Below are 23,286 nucleotides of genomic sequence, written 5' to 3'. Positions count from 1 at the left end.
CTAACGACCAAATGAAAGCAGAGGAAAGAAGGTCTAACAATGAATATGTTTTGATGCTTAGATAATTCTGTGTGCTTTGGCTTTGTTTAAATTCGTAACGTTTGAAGGAAGGGGCAAAATTGAGTGAAGAGAGACGACAATGGCATAATTGGTTAAGAAATAACTATGCTGTTAAAGCGGAAAATTTTTTAATCGTTATGGCCATTGTCACCTCTCTCCCTCCCCCAATTTCATTCATTCATTCTCCCAATACCTTAATTTAAATGGGACGTGATTTGAACAAAGTCCACAGATTTTCTAAGCATGCTTACATTTTCATAGTTATACCTCTCCAGCTTCTCTTTTCTTTCGATTTCTTTCACGAATTCTATGCTTGGTTACTACAGATTGCTTGTACTGTCGGCAATAATTTGGATCTTAAAAATAAAGATGTTAAAAAAAAAATGCTCCAACGAATTCTAGTGTTTTAATACTTAGACAAGAGCTTCGATGGTCCTACCACGAAGGGCTACCAGTTAAAACAATGTGGCTTATGAAACACGATTTCAATTAGTTTTTTGGAAATAGCCTAAACAAAGAAAAATAATTGAATTATTTTTACAACTTCTCATTGCATTGACCTGGTGATCGTACCGTCATTCACGCTTCCTTCTTGCGCAAGAAAAAAAAAATTTAAGCGGCTTCCGATTTTTATACATTCACGCGTGATTGCATTGGTTTAGAGTATTCTACCTGTGACTATACTAGATCAGTCAATAGGTACGTACAAGTTTTTAAAAATTGCAGAGGAAAACAACTCAATCGCACTACCAATTTTACAGTTAGTCATCGAATTCTCAGTTCCCCATATTTAATTTCACGAAATTCCGTTATCGTTACCAATCTCTATGTTTATACTTTGCTTGTTCTTCCTACTTCAAAGGCTTCTTCCTTTTTCCCACTTGAAAAGCCCTCGGAAAAGAAAATGGGAACAAGAAAAGTGATTTGGAACGATGGAACACGTCACGCCATAACGGTTGATGGCGTTATCATTGCAAAAAGGGGAAAAAAATGTCTACTTCAAACTGGAAATTTATCAATTTTTGTATCCTTATTCCGCTAGTAGATCAAAAGACTCGCGTGCGTCCTTCATTCAACGGTCAGAACGGTTCGCTTCTTTAAGTAACATTTTTTAGTCAATGACTAGCATAAAGCGTGTGGGTGGACGCTCTGACGAGCACGACCATCTTTCGGTCGAATCGATAATATTTGAATGTGATCACCACAGCTGTTAAAAGCCTATTCATCCATTCCCGTACCATTCGCCATAACACCACATAAAATGTAATGCATTTTTAAAATTCAATTTGGCTTAAGCTCAATTAAATTTAAACAAGATTTTGTCGCATGAATCGATTTTTCTCTTGTTCTGCTCGAATATCAAAAATTGGCTGAAAAAACGAAGCCAAAACGCTTTCCTGAAAATTATCGATTGGATTAAAAGCAGATCGTGCGACAGAGTATGGATTAGCCGGATATGATTTTCATAAAATAGTTAAAGCCAGCCGGAAGAGACACGGAAAATATCGGGTATTGTTACAGATGTGGCAAGTGGTAGGGTGCTAGATGAGATTCTCAAGTTTCTAAATTCAATTATCTAGTCTACACGATGGGCCTAATCTGTTCAGCCAGAGAACCCGGCATATGTTTCAGCGCGCATGCGGCGAATAATGGCACAGTCTCGCGGTAATGGGATCGACACTGATTTGCACGTGACGGACTCGGCTGGAGATTCGGGCTGAGAAATAGTTAATCGTGGAAACTCACCGACATCCACGAATAAGTAAACGATGTTGTCCTCGTAGATATGGCATCCACTGTCGTGTCATCCCCGTCGGATTTGCCGTCACCTTTCTTGCACTTTGGTAACATGAAGCACATGGTTGCTAAACCCTATAGAAGGAAAGAAATAATGCATCTTATTATTTACTTGTTAATAGTCATTTATTTATGGTCAAAACTTACCACTGTAATTTGAACAGAGAACACGACGGCAGCCGTCATTTGGAAACCAATGTGGTCCACTAAAATGCCAGTCCCAGCGCGTGAAACAAAACGCCCAGCACCACTAAGAGACGACCATATACCGTCAACAAGCCCGTGAGTACTGGTATTATCCGGATAACCAGCATGTCTATTATCAAAATGCAAAAAAGAAATGAATACTGGTACAGTAAATTGATTTTTTAAATGTGGCTTACATAGCTTCTCTCATGGCATCAACGATCCCCGAAACTTGTTGCCCTGCAAACGCAACTCCACTTTGTGCCAATGCGATACCGACAACAGCTAGATTTCTAAAATAAAATCAAATAATGATACTAGTTAAACGGTTTGAATTTGAGAATTGAAATCAAAAGTACCGATCAATAGGAACGAAGGGAAAACGCCCCAGCAAAAATATGGACAAGGCTCCGATCATGGTACTGGAAAAAAGGCAGAGCTTCACAGGTCCTCGGCGATCGCACAAGTATCCCCAAATAGGGCTGGCTATACTGTTGGCACCGTCTTTCAGTCGAAAAAGATACCCACGTAAAATGGTGTCAAGTCAAACTGCAAACAAAACATAAAATGATTCTAAAGAAATTAATAATAACGCCAAGTCGGAAAACATACCGTACGCAACACTTGCGGTTCAAAGTTGATCGAGAGGAACCCGTTCGACATGTCGATACGATGAACGTGAAGAACGGGATCCAAATGGATGGAATACACAAAATAGCCAATGGCGATTGAGTTTTAGTTTATCCCTCGTCATACTGTGACACTAAAATGTTGAGAAACGAGATGAGAAGGCTGGTGACGTACAATATTTTGAACTAACTTACCGTCATAATCGGCGAGAAAGGGTAATGCAATAAAGGCCATAATAGTTTGAATTCCTCCCATGAGGATAAAGGTAGTCTTAAAACCACCTACTTCATGCAATGCACCACCGACTATAGGACTAGCAAACTGGGCAATGTTCATCATTGTTCTTGTAAGACTCGAATTGAGAACCGAATTGGGAAACTCTACAGCAGTGTAAGTAAACGTCGACGTAATTGTACCAGCGTTTCCGGCCGCATGAATGACGCGGATCAATATAGAGATTACGACGAATGAACCCCCGGGAGGGAAATACTCTAAAAAGCTTTTAAAGTTTACTGATTAAAACCCAGCTTTCGCGTTTTTTGTGTAATTTTTTACTCACCCCGACAATAAGCAGCAAATACCTCCAATGAAAACTTCAGAAACAAACGCGAACCGAACGCTAATAACTTTTAGCTGCAAGAAAGATTAAGATGCACATTATAAGTTTAGGGAACAAATTTGGGGCAATATTTACGTTTTTTCCTACAAAAGGAGTGACAAGAAACGATGTCAGGCAGTTGGTACCAACGATAAATCCATAAATGGATACTGTGGCACCCTTATCTTCAGCCTAGAGATTAAATCAAACAATTAGATTTCATATTTCACATGATGTTATTTCACACATACTTACAATTTTAGCAAAGAATGGGGGGAAATGGCAAATGATGATGTAAGAGTTGCTAATGAGAGAACTACCAATAGAAGCCATTGTCTAGGTGTCAGTTTTTTCTTCTCCGTTTCATCAACCTCTCCAAAATGCCTGTATTTTTTTTCTTAAGCCATCCACAACCTCCATTACCACTGTCAGATGATGCTGTTGACAGGCATCTCTCTTTTTTGACAGCATCCTCCTTCGCGCTCAACTCCTTTTTGTTTGGATTAATAAGTGTTGATTCAACCTTCTAAATCCACATGCAACTTCTAAATTCACATGCATGCCGTCTATAGGACATATACCCTGGTGGTTATTACTGTTTCCGCTATCATTTCCACGATATACCGTCCCGTGCTCCAATTCCACGCTTTAGCCAACTCGTGCTTTTCGTTTGCACCTCGACGCAGACCTACTTTGTTATGTGTTTCAGTCTTGCTCTTTAGCATTCCAAAGAAATTTGACTACTATTGCTCTTTTTATTTATAGCATGGCCTACTATAATCACGGCCAGCAAACGCGCAATACCCCCTGCGCCTAAAACTAAAATTGCCAGAGGGGCCTAATACCCCAAATCGAGAGTTTCTTGTCACTCCTTTTATAGGAAAAAACGTAAATATTGCCCCGAATTTGTTCCCTAAACTTATAATGTGCATCTTAATCTTTCTTGCAGCTAAAAGTTATTGGCGTTCGGTACGCCTTTGTTTCTGAAGTTTTCATTGGAGGTATCTGCTGCTTATTGTCGGGGTGAGTAAAAAATTACACAAAAAACGCGAAAGCTGGGTTTTAATCAGTAAACTTTAAAAGCTTTTTAGAGTATTTCCCTCCCGGGGGTTCATTCGTCGTAATCTCTATATTGATCCGCGTCATTCATGCGGCCGGAAACGCTGGTACAATTACGTCGACGTTTACTTACACTGCTGTAGAGTTTCCCAATTCGGTTGCCAAAATCTTTGTAAGTTTCACTAATGCAGGTTTATCGTTAGCTGTACAATGTCTACTATTGTTCTAATTGTAGAGTCTTACAAGAACAATGATGAACATTGCCCAGTTTGCTGGTCCTATAGTCGGTGGTGCATTGCATGAAGTTGGTGGTTTTAAGACTACCTTTATCCTCATGGGAGGAATTCAAACTATTATGGCCTTTATTGCATTACCCTTTCTCGCCGATTATGACGGTAAGTTAGTTCAAAATATTGTACGTCACCAGCCTTCTCATCTCGTTTCTCAACATTTTAGTGTCACAGTATGACGAGGGATAAACTAAAACTCAATCGCCATTGGCTATTTTGTGTATTCCATCCATTTGGATCCCGTTCTTCACGTTCATCGTATCGACATGTCGAACGGGTTCCTCTCGATCAACTTTGAACCGCAAGTGTTGCGTACGGTATGTTTTCCGACTTGGCGTTATTATTAATTTCTTTAGAATCATTTTATGTTTTGTTTGCAGTTTGACTTGACACCATTTTACGTGGATATCTTTTTCGGACTGAAAGACGGTGCCAACAGTATAGCCAGCCCTATTTGGGGATACTTGTGCGATCGCCGAGGACCTGTGAAGCTCTGCCTTTTTTCCAGTACCATGATCGGAGCCTTGTCCATATTTTTGCTGGGGCGTTTTCCCTTCGTTCCTATTGATCGGTACTTTTGATTTCAATTCTCAAATTCAAACCGTTTAACTAGTATCATTATTTGATTTTATTTTAGAAATCTAGCTGTTGTCGGTATCGCATTGGCACAAAGTGGAGTTGCGTTTGCAGGGCAACAAGTTTCGGGGGTCGTTGATGCCATGAGAGAAGCTGTGTAAGCCACATTTTAAAAATTCAATTTACTGTACCAGTATTCATTTCTTTTTTTTTTTCGTTTTGATAATAGACATGCTGGTTATCCGGATAATCCCAGTACTCACGGGCTTGTTGCCGGTATATGGTCGTCTCTTAGTGGTGCTGGGCGTTTTGTTTCACGCGCTGGGACTGGCATTTTAGTGGACCACATTGGTTTCCAAATGACGGCTATCGTCGTCTTCTCTGTCCAAATTACAGTGTTAAGTTTTATGCAAAAATGACTATTAACAAATAATTAGATGTATTGTTTATTTCCTTCTATAGGGACTAGCAACCATTTGCTTCATGTTACCAAAGTGCAAGAAAGGGGACGGCAAATCCGACGGGGATGACATGACAGTGGATGCCATATCTACGAGGACAACATCGTTTACTTATTCCGTCGTGGATGTCGGTGAGTTTCCATGATTAACTATTTCTCAGCCCGAATCTCCAGCCGAGTCCGGCCACACCTCGAAATGCTGCCCGAATCTATTGATGAATCGACGGAAAGCTGCGTGAACAATACATTCCAGAAGCTGTGACATGCGATGAAAAGGAACTGTTTAAGGGGATCGTCTGTGGGGAACACTTTAACAATTTTGATAAAGTCGTCCTCCAGGTAAACCATTTTTCGAAACAGTAGTTTATGTTTTGAAAATATCTATTTGGATTTGCTTTAGGTTACAGAAAAAGATGTACCTCGATAAATAACATCATTCGAAGAAGCCGGCCTGCGCCTACTACTACTTCAAAACATTAAGATTGCTGGCTACATAAAATCAACACCTATACAGAAAGCTTCAGTTGCAGATATTCTTGCCAAAAGAGATTTGATTACTTGTGCTGTCACGGGCTCCGGCAAAACGGTAATCCAATTAATGAACGCTGTGTAATTTTGAAACCTTGATGCCTTCGTACTAACTTGATTCGAATGGGTCGATATGAACTGGGTAAGTTGAGGTAAAAGTAATTTTGAGTGGGCACGTCTGTGATTGCGACTACGAAAAGGTCCAATTGCATTTAAGATACTCAAGAAACCCTTCGTGACATTCGTTGATTAAGTCATCTAAAATTTCACATTTTTTCATATAGGCGGCGTACTTGGTACCGTTTATGAACATATTGTTAGAACAAGGTGTTTCTGGTGCATCCCCGCCATGGTTCAAAAGCCAGAAGTTGTAATTGTCGCACGCACTCGTGAATTTTCGATTCAAATTCACCGCGGGGCGTGTAAATTCTCCTACAATTCGGTTTTAAAATCTGTCATATATCAAGGAACTGTCACGAGCCATCATCGGTCAAATCTTCAAGCTGGGTGCAATACTCTTGTCGCGACCGCGGGGCGACTCGAGGATTTTCTCAATTAGTGTCACGTCAGGTAATCTATGGTAACACAGATTCCGTAATGGTGAAATTCGGTGTACCCACGGTGGCCGAAGCCATGGAATTAGGCCGAGAAGCTGCCGCATTTGTGTCGGCAAAATTTGTCAAACCCATTAATTTGGAATTCGAAAAAGTCTATTACCCCTATTTATTGATCAACGAAAAGAGGTAATTACGGTTCTGATTTATAAAGACTTGTTAGATGAGATACCAGTTGCACTGTCTGTTTCTGTCTTCACAGGTATCCAGGATTGTATTGGACCAAACCTGAAAAGTTTGACAAAATGGATTGTAAGGGTTTAGAAACTGTTCGTCGTGATAATTGTCAACTCGTTGCCAATCTTATCAATAGCTGGTCTGCAGAAAAGTTTGATTGATCGGTAAACAAAAAGTCATCAGTTTTAGTATTCAAAGTTTGAGGTTTTGATATTTTCTCTTAGAGATCCGGATGGAGCACTAGAATACGCCAAACAATCTATTTTCGACTTGCTGCGCAACAAAGTCGATATCTCACTTCTGATGATTACCAAGGTAGAGCGTAACTATGTTTTGGAATACTGTGATTTTATCCGTTTGCTTTCTTTTATTAAAAAGGAGCTGACTAAAACAGATAAAGACTACGCCAGTAAACAGGCACATGTGGAACTAGCTCACAAGATGCGTAAGCGAGATGCTGGTACAACCCCAAAATTAGGGGATCGAGTTCCGTATGTCATTATCGCAGCCGCTAAAAGTACACCAGCTTACCTCAAGGTTCGTCTTTGGATTTCAAATTTCTCATGAACTATTAAGTTTTCATACGTCTTCTTTAGACGGAAAACCCTATTTTTGTAATGGAATACAGCGTACCTATTGATGCCCCATACCATTTGGAAAATCAGCTTTCAAAACCCCTTGTTCGGATTTTGGAACCCATACTTGGATCTAAAGCGGAATCATTGTTGCTACGTAAACACGGACTTATCGCCTTTATTTGCTTGACATAATTGAACGGTTTGTATTCCGTATTGTAGATGGTTACCATACCCGGACGCCTTCATTTGTTACTTCAAAAATTGGTGGATTGGCTAGCTTTACCACACGCAAATCCACCTGTGTTGGATGCAAAACCGTCCTTCCAGACGATAGTGCTGTATGCAAGTAAGTCTAATTTCTGCCTATCTCGGCGATGTTTGTTAAAATTGCTGTTCCAATTTAAACAGATTTTGCAAGCCGAAAGAATCGGAGTTCTACCAGAGGGAAATTGGCCAACTTTATGCTCTCGAAGAGAAGTTTAATCGTTTATGGACAGAATGTCAACGGTGCCAGGGAAGTCTCAACGAAGAGATTCTTTGTTGCAAGTAAATAGTTTGAGTGATATCCTAATCATGTTACATACTTAATACTAATCGTTTGCCACATTTAGCCGAGATTGCCCCATCTATTATATGAGGACAAAAGTTAGAAAAAATCTCACGGAACAGGGTAAACTTATGGAAAGATTCAGCCTACCCTGACAACCTACCGCTCTCGTCAATGATGGTGCATACAGGTAGTGGCTTGGCTTTTGTAAAATAGATTGGAAACAATAAATTACACGACTCATTGTTCAGTAAGTTCCCCATAACCAAAAGATTTTAATAAAAATGGTGTATAGCGCCGTAAGAGTCTCGGAGGGAGCAGGCGGTAAAATACGTGATGTCATGTAATTCCGTATTTTGAAAAACGAAAGTTGATGGCATTAGTAAGTAGATGTATAAGTTATTAGAAAAGTCACGTTGTTGCGAATGATCCAGTCGACGAAACATCGTACGAACCAACGCACATTGAATTAATTAGATTAAGTTCTTAGTCTTTCTGTTTTTTTTTTGTGGTTTATTTCAATACCTAGATTTTTTTTCTTCCCATCCCATTAAAAATTTTTTTTTTTATTCAATTAAAGTCTTATTTCTCAAACAAAATATTTTCTTTAGGCTCGTAGGGGGCTAGTCGCTAGGTGGCCCAGGTGCTGTGCTGAGCTGAGCTGCTGATGGCCACATTTATCATGGCGTCGTAGCGGCTAGTTATATCACGGCAGCCGAACGTGGTAGACCTTTATTTTTGTAGGTGAAATCCAAGGGAGGAAATGCAAATGCTCGGCGCCATCTTGTACGAACGATGTGGTCTGGCGGACACCTTACCAAGGTGACCATGCATTACCTTCGAGTGTATTTAAGGTATACCATTTACTTGCTTTGTAAAAGCTAGGTTTTTAACTTGTGCATCGTAACGATTTTGAATTGGGTAAGTTGCAAGTCGGTAGATTTGCTCTGCAGTTTCCCGGATACCAGCACCCTGCTTCGCGAGAACTACTCTACGTTGTTCTGGGGGACTTAGACGAACATCTGAATCCGATTTTGAAGAAGTCTTGCATCGATGGACACTGACAAAATATAGGTGAAATAGCTACAAATTTTTATTAGCAAGGTTCACTTGTGTTCCAACTCATTTTATTTTTCAGGAAGCTGCACATGAATGTTGGGTATTTTATCATAAGTAGAATACAGATAGATTCTGTAGTAGTAGATCTCTTTAGTTGGGTATTGAAATTGGCTTTGGTTTGTATGGGGTCTGATGAGGTCTCAGTTGCATTTGATCCTACTTGTTATTTATCACTGCCAATGCCAGTCGAAAAGGAAGTACCAGTTGACCTGTATCTGGCTAACGTGGACCTTTTAGCAGAAATTTTTCTGCTTTCAAGGGATTCAAAGAGTTTGTAGAATATTATGTCTCTAGGATTCCACAGTTTTAGGTAATTCAATTGACAAGAAATTTACACTGATTCTTGTTTTATTTTTCTAAAGGCAGATTCTTAATTATAAAGGATTGGGAAAGAAAATTGACGGAGGCTCAGTGCCAAAAAAATTATGGTAGTTGGAATGATTACCGAAGCTCTTCGGATTCGTTTATTTCACTCGTTATGGTATTTAAAGAAAATAAACGTGTACCTGTGCCCCTTTGTATCTGTGACCCGATTTCCTCTTCACTTGCGATAATTCTGCAGCGGGTCATGCAGATACTGTGATCAGCAGAAAAAGTTGGAAGTGCGCTGCCCGGAAAGCAAATCTGGGGTAAAAGAAAAAAACTTATTCCAACTAGTAAGCCATTCCCAAATTCAACCAACAAAAAGGTACACAGTGAGATTTGCTTAACAATTATGTTTCTTTAATTGATTTTAAAATTAGGAAAAGGTGGAAGGAAAAACTTCGTTCTCTGGTAGTGTTTTAGTTAAAATCCTTTTTGTGCAAATTCATTTTTGAAATTGTTTACCTCATTTTCGAATGGTTCCGTTCACATTTGTTGTTCATGTGAGATTTTATGTTTACCAGTTACTGCATTATATTGACCACTATTGCAAGATGTTTGTTTAGGAATAACTACTGTTTTGTTTATCTGGAATGTTGTGTGGGAGTCCATCAGGAATTGCTGGTCTGCAGTAAATTTGTCAGGTATATGTTAGCTTTCATCAGCAAAACGTTATGCACTAATTGTGTTTGGTTTTCGTGGTATAGGCTAGGTGATGAAGATCAATGAATCAGAAAATGTTTTGCATGGGTGGTGAATGTTCTGACAGTTTTAACAGTTGTGATGTGGTGTATTTCACTTCCACGCATCATGGTGTTTTTATCTATCAGTTGAATTGTATGGTTAATTTTCTGTTCGTGTAACCTCATTTCCTCTTGAATCATATAGTAGAAATTGGTGACCTGAAACAATGAACATGGAAAAATCACCTGTGCCAACGTTGACGATGTTTGATTGATGAAGTGCTTGTTACGAGTAACGCTATATCCTGTGAGGTACCCCCATCTAGTGTCCCGATTCCACCTCCCCTTGTTAGATGGCAGACCGAAAGGTATGCGACGGGTCGTCTGCTGTCCATCCTGTAGGGCAGTTAGTTACCTCGCCGTCTACCAAGTGGTCTTAAGAAGGAGCTCCGCGTCTTGCTGGCTTCCCTTCGCGAATTGTAAAATACCTGTGTGTAAGTCAATATACGTGTCCCGTGTTACAATCGGAGTATTATCATCTTCACATCCCCCGTCGTTCATCCCCGACCTTACCTGCTCTCACGATTTGGGCCCGACGCCGGCAACATCCGCAACATGCTGGAAACTAAAATTAATTTTCTTTACAATTTGGTTTCAGGCTATCTTTATAATTTTTTATTAGTTTTGCGTTTGTTTAGAGTCCGCAAGCTCGTAGCTGATTTCCTCCTTTAGATACCGCCTGTCGACGGTTTGACAGCCTCACACAATTGAACGTATGCCAAAAAGTAATTGATCCAATTTAATGTATGCAATGTATACTAATTACACCATTCAAAACAATATTCCAGGCCAAAGTGAGCTCTTCCGATCAGAAAAGTGACGGCGTATCCATTTAATTGAAAATAGGCACAAGATAACGCACAATTGGCGTTCTTGCCTCAATGGAGAAATTTTTCCGTGGAACTTATGACCGAAATACCATTGCAGCTGTTCAAAAAAAAAGAAAAGTGTATTATCATGCAGATGTTGACTAGCTAACAATCCAGAGATACGTCAACTTGCGAAATTTCTAGATGTGTGTGAAGCGCAATCAGCATCCTTGTTGAACTGTGAACCCAAATCATGTATTTTCCTAGAAATATCTAGGTTTTTGGATAAATAAATAAAAGTCAGTGAAAAAATGTGATTGTGTGTGAGTGATTCACGATCTAAAAGTATGTTTAAAGAGTTCACATCAATGCAGTTCCCGTCTCAAAAAAGCAATATTTTCAATTTTGATGAATTTTTCGGTTGTTAATTGGAAAACAAGATGACGCTGCTGTGTCACTATTTACTTGCTGACTAAGTGTGAACGGTGAAAGCTGTGTTCGAAAGTTTCTGTTAAATATGTCATATTCCAATGGAAAACTTAAGAAAAACTAATGGTGCTTCTGTACGTTTTCATCCCTGAGTGTGTTTTAGAAGTGAAGCCCACAGAATGCTTGGTGTTTATGGTACACGTCTTTTAATCAACTATGTCAGCTGACAAACCAAAAAACTGTTAGCAACCTACTACGTTGCATTCATAAAACTATACGAGTGCTCATTGAGAGGTATAGGACTAATGTTTTGTTATCAGAATCTCATTGCCACCTCGAGCACTACAACATACTCCCCTCAAGCCAAGCAGGATTTCGTAAGGGCTGTTCCACACACGACCACCTATGGGATTTGGAGAATGCCGTCACCTCGGGCTTCAACAAGAAAAAAGAAACTCACTGCGTCTTTCTAGACATTAAAAAAGCTTACGACCTGGTGTGGCTACCCGGGCTGCTCTTCAAAATAAGTCAAGCGCGAGTTACAGGGAACATCCTCAAATGGCTCCTGAACTTCCTGCTACAGCGGAAGGTTCGGGTCAAACTAGACAGTACACTGTCACATGCCAAAATCATCTCCGTCGGAGTTCCCCAAGGCTCAGTACTGAGCCCTATTCTCTTCACTATCATGACCCGCGACTTCCCCTTGTGTAGGAACCCGAAAAAACAATTTAGGCGTTATCGTCAAAATGTTCGCGGATGACATCTCAGCCCGCTGCACTCACTCCCTAAGAAGCAAAGCCCGAAAAAGGCTAGAAACTGCAATAAGAAAATTTGAAAGATGGTGTGCTACCTGGAGATTCCAAATCTCTGTGTCCAAGTGTTTCTCCATATCGTTCAGCAGAAGAATTAAGAACTACGTCCCTCTCCATCTGACCTTTAACAGTGAGAGTATCCCTGCCGTCAGTCATGGCAAATTCCTGGGTATCACCTTTGACCGTAAGCTCAACTGGAACCAACACTGCAAGATTTAGTTACAAAGGTTTCTCGAAGAGCAAACTGTTGAAGAAAAAATGACTGCCGGATACAAGTTAAGGTTGAACGTAATTGTATTTTTGTGAGTTCGTGAACAAAAGGTAAGACTTACATAAGTCGTCACGTGTTTCACTTTTCTTCTTTTTATATAGTTACACTTGTATAGACTTAGAAGACAGAGGAGAGTTCAATTCTCAGAGAAGTCAGAAACGAGAGTGAGGTAGGACTTCTGGACCCCCTATGGTTAAGGTAGGGGTTAAACCGCAACCTCTCTTCTGACAGAGCAGAAATTGGGTTCAGATACCCTGATGAGTTTTGGCAACCTGTAAATATGTGAGTATGTTAGAGTATTTTTTTGTTTGCCTAAATTTAACATTCCCTCTCAACCAAGTAATACTTTAACTTAGACCGTAATGGTGAAAACTCCAAGTTGATTGCGCAAGCTTTTAAATAGAGATCCAGACAGTGGTTTGGTAAAAATGTCTGCGACTTGCCTTTTAGTGTCAATGTAGGCAATTTGGATTTTTCTTAATTCAACTTGGTCACGAATAAAGTGATACCGGATGTCGATATGCTTGGTTCTTGCATGGAATACAGGATTCCGTATAAGTTGAATTGTGCTTTGATTATCACAATAGAGCGTTATTGGATCCAGGTTTGCTACGTTGATATCTTGTAACAGGTGTTGAAGCCACACTGCCTCTCTGGTGGTTTCACTTGCTGCTACATACTCGGCTTCAGTGGTGGATAGAGTAGTGGAAGTCTGGCGTTTACTACTCCAGGCAACTGGGCCTCCATTAAAGAAGAAAACGTACCCCGTTGTGGAGCGTCGCCGATCAAGATCCCCTCCGTAATCAGCATCGCTGTATCCCTTGAGTGGTTGATGGTTCCCACTAAAATGCAGACCGTGTTGGCGTGTGCCTGACAGATATGCAAATATCCGTTTGACGGCTGCCCAGTGTGCTGGCCCTGGATTTTCGCAGTATCGTGCTACTTGTCCGACAGCGAAAGAAATGTCCGGTCTAGACACAATCATTAAGTACATCAGGCAACCCACTGCCTCTCGATACGGAACTTTCTTCATTTCATTTCTACTCAATTCGGTCGTTGGTGACATGGAAATGGTTAAACGGGAACACGGGTCAGCTGGTACTGTTTTTGGATGCGAAGAATCCATGTTGAAGCGTCTTAGGATTTTGGTGACAAAGGTTGCTTGATTTACATAGAGGCAACGTTTAGTCCGATCCCTCACAATCTCCATGCCAACAAAACGATCAGCTGGCAGTGAACGCATGTCAAAATGTGACGTTAAGTAGTTAAGAATGTTGGTAATTGTTTCAGCACTGTTGCTACACACAAGACCATCATCAACCCAAATGGCCATGATTAGAACTTTCTCGTCTCGGCGATGAAAGTATATACAGGGGTCGGCAGTGCTTCTAACGAGTCCAAACTTCAGGAGAAAGTCATTGAATTTTTCGTTCCATACTCTTGGTGCTTGTTTGAGACCATAAATACATTTCTTGAGTTTGCAGACCTCCTTCTCTCTGCCGGCCAGGACAAAACCTTCAGGTTGCTCAAGATAGAGTTCTTCCTTGGCGACCCCATAAAGGAATGCTGTTTTAATGTCGAGCTGCACAATTTCTAAGTCATTGGTGGCTACAACGGATAGTAGGATACGCAGAGAATCGTACTTGACTACTGGCGCATAGGTTTCTTCGTAGTCGATGCCTTGTTTTTGTGTGTAGCCTTTAGCAACCAACCGTGCCTTGTACCGTGGAGGAGTGTCTTTGTATCCAGGTTTTATCTTGAAGATCCATCTGCACTTGATTGCTTTACGACCAGATGGAAGTGGTACAATGTCCCAGGTTTCGTTCTTGATTAGTGAATCGTATTCATCAAGAATTGCAGGTTGCCACTTGTCTGCCTCTTTGCAGAGCATTGCTTCTTTAAATTGTTGTGGCTCCAAGTGCTCCACTGCATCAATGACTTTCATGCTAACCCAGACTTTAGGTTTGCGATCACGAAGTGGATATCTTCGGTTCTCACATGTGGGTGGATGTTCAGGGTTTGAGTGAATTTCATCTTCGATATTGTGATGGTCAGTTAGTTGTTCAATTGGTTCGTTATTTATAATTTCGTTGGTACCTGACGGCAGCTGTGGAATTGCACTGGATTGCACTGTCATTGGAGGTAATTTCACTGTTTGTTGCTCCTTTTCAACCACGCTTTTCGTTTGGTTAAGTTCATCGAAGATGATGTTGCGGGCAATTTGTACAGTTTGTGACTCTGGAATCAAAACTCTGTAACCCTTTGATGTTTCAGAGTAACCGAGAAACACTACTTCACGCCCCTTGGGGTCCAATTTCCGTCTGTTTGCATCTGCTACATGAATAAATGCTTTTGAACCGAAAATGCGAAGATGTGAAATGTTTGGTTTACCTCCATTCCACATTTCATATGGCGTGACTTTGCACGTGCTGGATAAGGTCCGGTTTAACGTATAGACTGCAAATGCCACAGCTTCTGCCCATAGACGGACAGGTAGATTTTTCGCATGTAGCGAGCTTCGTGCTGCTTCCATCACCGTTCGGTTCTCTCTTTCTGCGAGACCATTCTGCTCAGGGCAGTAAGGGACACTTGTTTCATGGCGGATACCCTTGGATAAAAGCCAATTTTTCAGTTCCAAACTTTTATACTCTCCACCGTTGTCTGACCTAAGGGTTCGAACATTCTTCCCTGTTTCAGTATGCAGCCTTGTAATGTAGAGTTTCAACTGGTCAGCAACTTCGGACTTGTTTTTAAGGAAAGATACTACACGCCAGCCACTGCAGTCATCTTTAAAGAGGACGTAGTATCGAGCACCACTGAGTGATGCCTCGTGCATTGGGCCACATACATCAGAATGTATAAGATCTCCCACTTGTTTAGCTTTTACTCGTCCTACAGGGAATGGAAGGCGGTGCATTTTTCCATACACACATCCTGTACATATAGAGCTTGCAGTACCTTGGTCTGGTGTTATCGTTAATCCCTCAACTAGCTGTTGGGATTCCATCTGTCGAATCGTCTTTAAGTTTGCATGTGCCATTCGTTGATGCCAGATGTTGATAGGTGCGGACTCTTGGGTTGCGTAGGCAATTTCTTTCTCTTGTGTTTTAACCGTAAGGTTTAGCAAGTAGAGCGTTTTCCCTGCCCGTTGTCCGGTTAGCTGTACCATTCCATTTCGAGAGAAAGACACTTTGTCATTCACAAAGTTCACTTCTGCTCCAAGGTTGGTAGCCGCACCAATTGAGATGAGATTTATGCCAAGCATGGGTACAAATAAGACGGTTTTAAAAACTCCTGTGTGGGTGACTCCATTTACGGTGGAAGTGAATGGAACATCACCATACCCATGAACGTCGACATGAATGCCATTAATGCCTTTGACTGTCCAGGTTCCAATTTTTGCTTCTTTGTAATTGGCTATGATCGATCTTTGATCTGTCATGTGCTGTGTGGCACCGGAGTCAGCGAACCAGTCCCCTTTCCGTACAGCTTCAGAATTTGTAGAAGAAGGGTAGCAGAAATCAGTATTTTCTTTTGTGGTGGCTGATGCCGTATTAGCTGCTGTGTTTTCCCTCTTAATTCGGTCGTCTCGATCTCGATTACGACATTCAGAAATAGTATGGCCTTGGCCGGAACGTCCTTGACTGATGCAGTAGCTGCATTCGATTTTTGGTTTTTTTTGAATATGTGTCTGGTTCCTTGAACCAAATCCCCCTCTTGAGCCTCTTTGATTAGCACGGGGCTGAGTGTGACTACCTCTTGACGGATAGTTGTGATGGGAAGCCCCAGAGGCAAAAAAAGCTGTGTCTTGGGGGTCAGCCTGGCCATCATTGTACATCTGTGTCATACTTTCTTCCTTAAGAATGCGAGCTGTGAGTAAGGCCACAGTTTTCTCTTCCTCTAGTACGTTATCCCATGCTGGGATAAACCCTCGGTAACTCGGAGGCAGAGTGCATATAATCTTAGTAATGAGTTGTGCTTCAGACACTGGTTGCCCCATGTTGCTCAGTTGTTCAGCCAGATTTTCAATTGCTGAAATATGGCTCATGGCATCATGGCCTGCTTGAAATTTGTAGTGGTAAAATCTTTGCATTACCACATATTTGTTCTCAGCTGCGTTCTTCAGGTGTTGGGATGTTAGTCTAACCCAAATTTCATTTGCAGTCTTACATCCAAGGAGAGTGTTCTGCAGGTTTGGATCAATGGTCGACAGCAGTAACCGACGTGCCACTACATCTTTTTTCTTCCACTCGCTGATCTCTGGGCCATTAGTTAATACAAGTTGGCCAGCTTCAGAGTCATCGGAATTTGGTATAAGTCGAAGTATCTTGAACAGACAAGAAAAAAGGAGTCATAGATCAGCTTGATCTGTTGAGAATCATTTCTCTAACGAGAAATCTTACACATTGTTCGATAGTGTGAATGTATTTTTACCTCATCTGGGATTCGGCTTGTTCCATCAACTATGGACAGCACATCGTATTCTTCCAGTGAGACAAATAGACCCAGTTTCCAAAGTGGAAAATTAGTTCCATTGAACTTAATGATATGGCTCACGTCTCTTGATCCTGAGCAGTTCATTTTTTTTTTTTTTTTTTTCTTTAACGTGGCAGTTTCGAGGGATCTGGGCCCATAACCTGTTGAAGAAAAAATGACTGCCGGATACAAGTTAAGGTTGAACGTAATTGTATTTTTGTGAGTTCGTGAACAAAAGGTAAGACTTACATAAGTCGTCACGTGTTTCACTTTTCTTCTTTTTATATAGTTACACTTGTATAGACTTAGAAGACAGAGGAGAGTTCAATTCTCAGAGAAGTCAGAAACGAGAGTGAGGTAGGACTTCTGGACCCCCTATGGTTAAGGTAGGGGTTAAACCGCAACCTCTCTCCTGACAGAGCAGAAATTGGGTTCAGATACCCTGATGAGTTTTGGCAACCTGTAAATATGTGAGTATGTTAGAGTATTTTTTTGTTTGCCTAAATTTAACACAAACTTCTTCAAAATCCTGGTTAGGAAGAATCTGAACCTGAAACCCAAACTCCTGGTCAATCTGTACACAGCATTAGTAAGAAGCATTGTAGACTATTCTTACCTAAGTATCCTTCAGGGCAGATCTCCCCTTACCAGGAAGCTGGATACAATCCAAAACTCAATTCTTCGTGCAATCCTTCTGGCTCCAAACTCCACTCCTCGTGCACATCTGTGGCTGGACACAGGCATAACCCCCATTCATTGCAGATGTGAATGGTTAGCCTGCCTTTACCTCATAAAGCTGCAAAGTAAACCAAAGAACCCTTTTTATGATAGTGCGAAAAGTACTTACTCTAGCCTCACCTTATGGAACACCAGAAGTACCCCAAGTGTTGTGTTGTGCAAGTTCCAACTGTTAGCTTTAAAAGTTTCCCTGTTTACCTCCGTTAGTTTTCCCGAAAATCTGCTAAATCCTCCATGGTTGATGCCGAAAATACCTACATTTATACTCCCAATCTCGAAAAACAATGCTCTTGAAACTCCAACGTTCACCAGACTACTCTTTCGAGCACTGTTTACGCAAAACAACGCCAGTTCTAGTACGGTAAGCGTCTTCACAGATGGCTCCCGTGACTTCGAAAACAACTCAACAGCATGCGCCATCTACTGCCCAAATTCTCAAGTGAAAAAAGCCTGGAAACTTTCTAGTGATACGAACATCTTCACAGCTGAATTGTTGGCTATTCTAAAGGCCATTGAACACGCTGACAACGGCCCGGCGCAGCTAATCCGGATCTTCTTGGACTCACTCAGAGCCATCTCCGCCATCAATGCTCTACACCCTTCAAACGAACTGGTGGTCAAGATTCGGAACAGGGCCTTAACCAGCTCTTCTGCCGGCTCCAAAGTTATTCTCTACTGGATTCCAAGCCATGTAGGCCTTCCAGAAAATGAATTAGTGGATCGTCTGGCAAACGACGCAAGAACGGATCCTAACTGCGAAAAAATCGATCTCGTCGACTCACCTAAACTCGCCCTAAATGTTTTTCGCATAGCATGGTCCAAGCTGATGTCTCTATACCTTGCGAGTCACCATGACTTCTTTGCTTCTCACCCTAGGAACTCCATTCACCCAGAACCCTGGTTGGTGCACCCTAACAGAGTCAGAAACAGCATTCTTCACAAACTCCGGTCGAACCGGCTACGTTTAAACGCCCGCGTTTCGTTATTTGATCCCTCTGTATCCCCATACTGCAGCTATGGCTGCCCTGTGAAAGAGACTCCCTCACATCTAATTATTGAGTGTCCCCACCTCGCTGCCGAAAGAGAGGAACTAAAAAGCTTCCTCTCGGAGTTAAAACTTCAGTTGAACCTATCCAATCTCCTACATCCACCGCAAGTTTGTGACAACCTCACCAAATTCAAGATCAGGGACTTGGTTTTAAATTTCTTCTGGAAATCAGGACTCCACAAACGCTGCTAATCTAATTCAAAATCATCCCACTTTTCCGAGCAATTTCCCGGTGCCAATTTCGGTCTCCTAGGACGACCCGCTCTCGATATGGCAACGCCACACGGGAGGCACCTTAAGAAAGAAAGAAAAAAAAAAAAAAAAAGAATTTCATTGACGGATTTTGCTTCTAAGGTTTAGCTCATGAAACTTCGTTTGTAAAGAATACGTCCTGTTGAGGAATGTCACCAAAGATGCAAATCCTATGGGTAGGAATACCATAATATCATTCTTCTACTCTTTAACCACTCATGGTCTACTGTTAATCGTGATCTGAGTAGTGCACCATATTCATCTTCGTTGCAGTATCAGCTGTAACAACAGTCATTTCGGCAGTTGTAATCTCGACCTAGCCTACCAACAGACATAGACATGTACCTCAACACAATTTCTACTGGTATTTTAAATTTTTCTTCTGCCTCATATAGTTTGCCTTTTTATTTAAATTGAACATTCAACCATAGAACTGCCAACTCTTAGCTGTCTGCTGCCTATTTGCTGGCCCTACAGTCTTTTCAGTCTTCGGACAGCAGAAGTAAGTCGAATTGCTTTCAACGTTTGGTTACAACAACAATCTTATATTTCCCACTAACTGGTTCTTTTTCTTTACTTTTACGATTAAGAACAAAGCCTTCTTCGTGTTCGCCACGCCCGTCATTACCTTGCCCGTCATCCCGTTTTCGCTTCGGCCGTCGTCCCGTCTTGGCTTCGGCCGTCGCCCCGTCGCCGCCTCGTCTTCGTCTCGCCCGTCGTCGCCTCGCCCGTCGCCCCGTCTTCGCCTCGCCCGTCGCCCCGTCTTCGCCTCACCCGTCGCCCCGTCTTCGCCTCGCCCGTCGCCCCGTCTTCGCCTCACCCGTCGCCCCGTCTTCGCCTCGCCCGTCGCCCCGTCTTCGCCTCGCCCGTCGCCCCGTCTTCGCCTTTCCCGTCGCCACGTCACCTTCTCGCCCGGTCGCCACTTCTTCTCTTCGCCCGTCGCGCTATCATCGCCTCGCCCGTCGCCTCGTGGTCGCCACGTCATCGCCTGGTCTTTGTGGTATCGTTGTATTTTTTTATTGTGTAATTGTGTAGTACTAATTAACACGTTGGCTGCCACGCCCGTTTGCTCCCCTTTTTTTTTAGCTATATAGGGACGGGCCGCGCTGTTCTTTCTCATGGCCTATCTTTCATGAGGTGGAGTAGTTGCCACTGCCCAAGATTCGCCGAAAGGCAATTAGGCAACGCACCAGAGGGACTCCCTTTGTCCGATGTGTGGTGGAGACCTGGGGTGTGCGTTCCCACAACGGTCTCCATCATCATGTCAGCCCGGACTTGTCAGCGGGCAAGTCCCCCTTGGTCGCTATCCTTCCAATAGCGACGTAATTAATGTAAATTTAGTGGCGTGGCAGCCAACTTGTTAGTTAGTTATTTATGTATGTCTTGTATTGTGTTGTGTTGTAAGATGTGAATGTAAGTGGAGGATTTATGGGAGGATGGAGGGACAATAAAAAATGTGTTAGATTTTTAAATAAAGTTTGTTTTTATTTATGAGAGTATGTTCATGAACTGGATTGGGGATCGAACCCTAGACCTCCAGCGTATCAGTTTAATACTTTACCATTGAGCCATCTACAACGTATACAAATATGTAATTTCTTCCTTAATACCTTTGTTTGTAGTGGATAAGTCGATACGCTTTCAAATGGGAATTATTGTCTATATGGTTAACAGTGGCTCAATGGTACAGCGTTCGACTGAGATATGAAATGTCTGAGGTTCGAATACCAGAATGATGCATATCAGCAAAAGATAAATGAAGAAATACCTCATGTGGATTACATGTAGACGTATAAAATAAGGTACAAGAAAGACAAAATAAGTAAAAAGATTTTTGAATTAAAAAAAAACAATTTTTATTGATGTAAAATTTTTTTGTGTCAACTAAGGTAGGAGAAAACTCTACCACATGAGTAGAGTCTCCCCCTACCTTAGTTGACTCACCGGGGAGATTACCCGGTGCGTGGCTAAGAGAAGCCGGAAAAGGATGAAGAGTGATGATAAGGACAAGTTTTCACGTGAGCGATTAACCGTTATTCGGATATGTGGGTAGCCCCAAGACCCTCAAAAAGATATCATCGAGCCAGGGGGACCCCCACGTCCCCTTTCCGGACAGCGCACTCACAACCTTTAACTGCTGATCACAGTAGGGGCATGACCCCCCTACGGGCTTATTAGAAATTTAGGGGAAACGGGGCCACAGAAAGAAGGGAGCCCAGATATGCACTTGAATTTAAGAGAATAAAACTCTTTACTGTTCGGGATGAATCAGCAATTAGCCGTGTCGTCTGAGTAGCGTTCTTTGAAAATTTAGCATCTCTTTTCGTCTTCTATTCTTAAACAGGGAAATATAATGGCTGGACATCTTTTACGGTTAGCTGCAAAATGTCATCAAGGAGACTGGAATGAAAGAGAAATTAAGATCAAGGTAAAATGTGACCACAGAATAGATGTGAACCAATTTTTGTGCTTCGCTTTAAATGAAACAAATACCGTTACATGGGAGGCTTGGATCACATTTTCCATGAGGATTCACCTACGCACTTAACTTGGAACACACCATGTGTGAGGGTTGGACCAAAATATCCATATCGTTTTCACGATACTGATGGGCTTATCATTTGGAACCTTCCTTTCTGTAATTAAAGATGTTTTATTTAATAAACCCATGATCTCTAAACCATCAATCAAATACCGAATCGCTTACGAAGACATCTTTGGCAGAATGGCAGTCTGGTAGAAAATCAATATTCTTCTTGGGCCTCTTCGATTGCCAAAAATGGCAATAAGAACTGAACAGGGAACAGTTCACTAAAGAAAATGAGAACATTCCCTTTGTTATGCAGGGAATATTGCTGTAGTTATGCAAACAATCAGAGCTGTCTTACAGATTGGATGGGAAAATGGAAAGGTTTATCCCTAGATAACACCACCAACCAGTACTGTCACGTCACTGCACATACAGAGAAGAAAATTCAAAAGTTATTAAAAATTGAATACACCTTTTACCATCAGCATGATACTGCAACACATAGCTCTCGGAGATACTTATTCTACGAAAAATTTATCCCATTGTAGAGTAGATCTTGACTTAAACGTAACGCGAATGCCATCACCTAAAATTACAAAATTTAGATTACATGCCAGCATAACAAAAATGCTGCAAGCTTACATGTTGTAAGGACTCCCGATAAAACTTTAAAGTTAAATAAGTTAGTTAGATTATGTGTTCTATTTCTCATGTTGCGTTTGCCCCCCCCCCCCTTCTCCCCCACTTGACTCTTTCGCCTCTTGTTTCGTTTTTTATTACCCTTTCTTCGCATGACGTGGGGTCAACGACAGGACATAAATCAGTCGACCTCACGTTTCGCGTAACATTCTGGCTCTGTTGCGATGACCCCACGCAAACTTAGCGTTCCACGCCAAGTTGGCGTCATCAAGCCAAAGCGCGGTATAAAACCAACGCCTGAGCTGTGCCTTTTTTTTTGTATTCTTGCAACCTGCTGTCCAGTTAGTCGTGCCGTAGCACTCTATTTGTGTAACATTTAAATCCACGCTTGAGTTTTGTGTACCCTCTTACGTACTTCGAAATAAACTGAGTTCAACACCTACAACTGTCGTGTTCTTCTGATCGCCCTGCAAACATCCTCAACTGAGACGCCACTTCCCGTTCTGCCCAAGTCCACCACCACCTCCTTCCGACGTCGCCGTACCTTCAGCTCTCTCCAGCGCCATGACGTCCGCGTAAGTACTCCACACCTTGTCTCCTTCTTAACTTTCCCAAGTAGCGTTCTTTTTATATCCGTGCAGCCGACGTGCTTGGCTGGCGGATCCTAACAAAGATAACTGTGTAATACCAGAATATTAGATTAAGATATTAACCTGACCGTTGTCAGTATTGTTTTATTGTTGTGTGTGGTAATCACCCCAGTTGCGTCAGACGTGACAGGAATTGATTATTGCAATGTGGTAAACAATGAATTTATACTGTCAGACGATCCATCAAACAGTATAGCCATCTACTGGTAAGGTATCCAGTTCTATTTCACTCAACGGCTCCCGATGTTAAAGAAGTTAGGGCTTGAAAATAAGCCCGACAAAATAAATAAGCCCGACACCATGGGGA

At 41.8% G+C, this 23,286-nt stretch overlaps 1 protein-coding gene, 3 long non-coding RNA genes and 3 pseudogenes across 8 annotated transcripts; 5 read left to right on the top strand and 2 right to left on the bottom strand.

Annotated features, from left to right (window-relative positions):
- Positions 1–1,332, bottom strand: part of LOC130686343 (MFS-type transporter SLC18B1-like) — a 96,527-nt pseudogene extending 95,195 nt beyond the window's left edge.
- Positions 1,333–2,661: 1,329 nt separating this feature from the next.
- On the bottom strand, positions 2,662–3,838 carry LOC130686346 (MFS-type transporter SLC18B1-like). The gene is made up of 5 exons (XM_059495737.1): positions 3,527–3,838; positions 3,368–3,463; positions 3,233–3,306; positions 2,868–3,172; positions 2,662–2,806 (listed from the first exon to the last, which is right to left on the bottom strand). The coding sequence occupies exons 1-5, from the start codon at positions 3,602–3,604 to the stop codon at positions 2,784–2,786; spliced, it is 576 nt and encodes a 191-aa protein (XP_059351720.1). The 5' UTR covers positions 3,605–3,838; the 3' UTR covers positions 2,662–2,783.
- A 319-nt stretch (positions 3,839–4,157) lies between these two features.
- LOC130686345 (uncharacterized) lies at positions 4,158–4,931 on the top strand. Its single transcript, XR_009421284.1, has 4 exons — positions 4,158–4,294; positions 4,355–4,502; positions 4,566–4,725; positions 4,787–4,931. It is a non-coding gene; the product is annotated as an uncharacterized LOC130686345 (long non-coding RNA).
- A 1,679-nt stretch (positions 4,932–6,610) lies between these two features.
- Positions 6,611–7,506, top strand: LOC132087740 (DNA polymerase delta catalytic subunit-like; annotated as a pseudogene).
- Positions 7,507–8,785: 1,279 nt separating this feature from the next.
- LOC130686353 (uncharacterized) lies at positions 8,786–10,510 on the top strand. 5 transcript variants are annotated; one of them, XR_008999845.2, is made up of 6 exons: positions 8,786–8,922; positions 8,986–9,174; positions 9,239–9,700; positions 9,782–9,907; positions 9,963–10,226; positions 10,290–10,510. It is a non-coding gene; the product is annotated as an uncharacterized LOC130686353 (long non-coding RNA). The 5 variants fall into 5 exon arrangements; XR_009421263.1 differs by having other exon boundaries at positions 8,787–8,954; positions 9,027–9,174; positions 9,239–9,529; positions 9,586–9,907; XR_009421262.1 differs by having other exon boundaries at positions 8,787–8,954; positions 9,027–9,174; positions 9,239–9,529; positions 9,582–9,907.
- Positions 10,511–10,889: 379 nt separating this feature from the next.
- LOC130686355 (uncharacterized) lies at positions 10,890–11,451 on the top strand. The gene is made up of 2 exons (XR_008999851.1): positions 10,890–11,050; positions 11,114–11,451. It is a non-coding gene; the product is annotated as an uncharacterized LOC130686355 (long non-coding RNA).
- A 7,260-nt stretch (positions 11,452–18,711) lies between these two features.
- Positions 18,712–23,286, top strand: part of LOC130693959 (DNA polymerase delta catalytic subunit-like) — a 6,871-nt pseudogene continuing 2,296 nt past the window's right edge.

The sequence above is a fragment of the Daphnia carinata genome, chromosome 6 (genome assembly GCF_022539665.2).
Source record: "Daphnia carinata strain CSIRO-1 chromosome 6, CSIRO_AGI_Dcar_HiC_V3, whole genome shotgun sequence".
Taxonomy (NCBI): domain Eukaryota; kingdom Metazoa; phylum Arthropoda; class Branchiopoda; order Diplostraca; family Daphniidae; genus Daphnia; species Daphnia carinata.
This window is presented reverse-complemented; position numbering and strand designations above follow the sequence as displayed.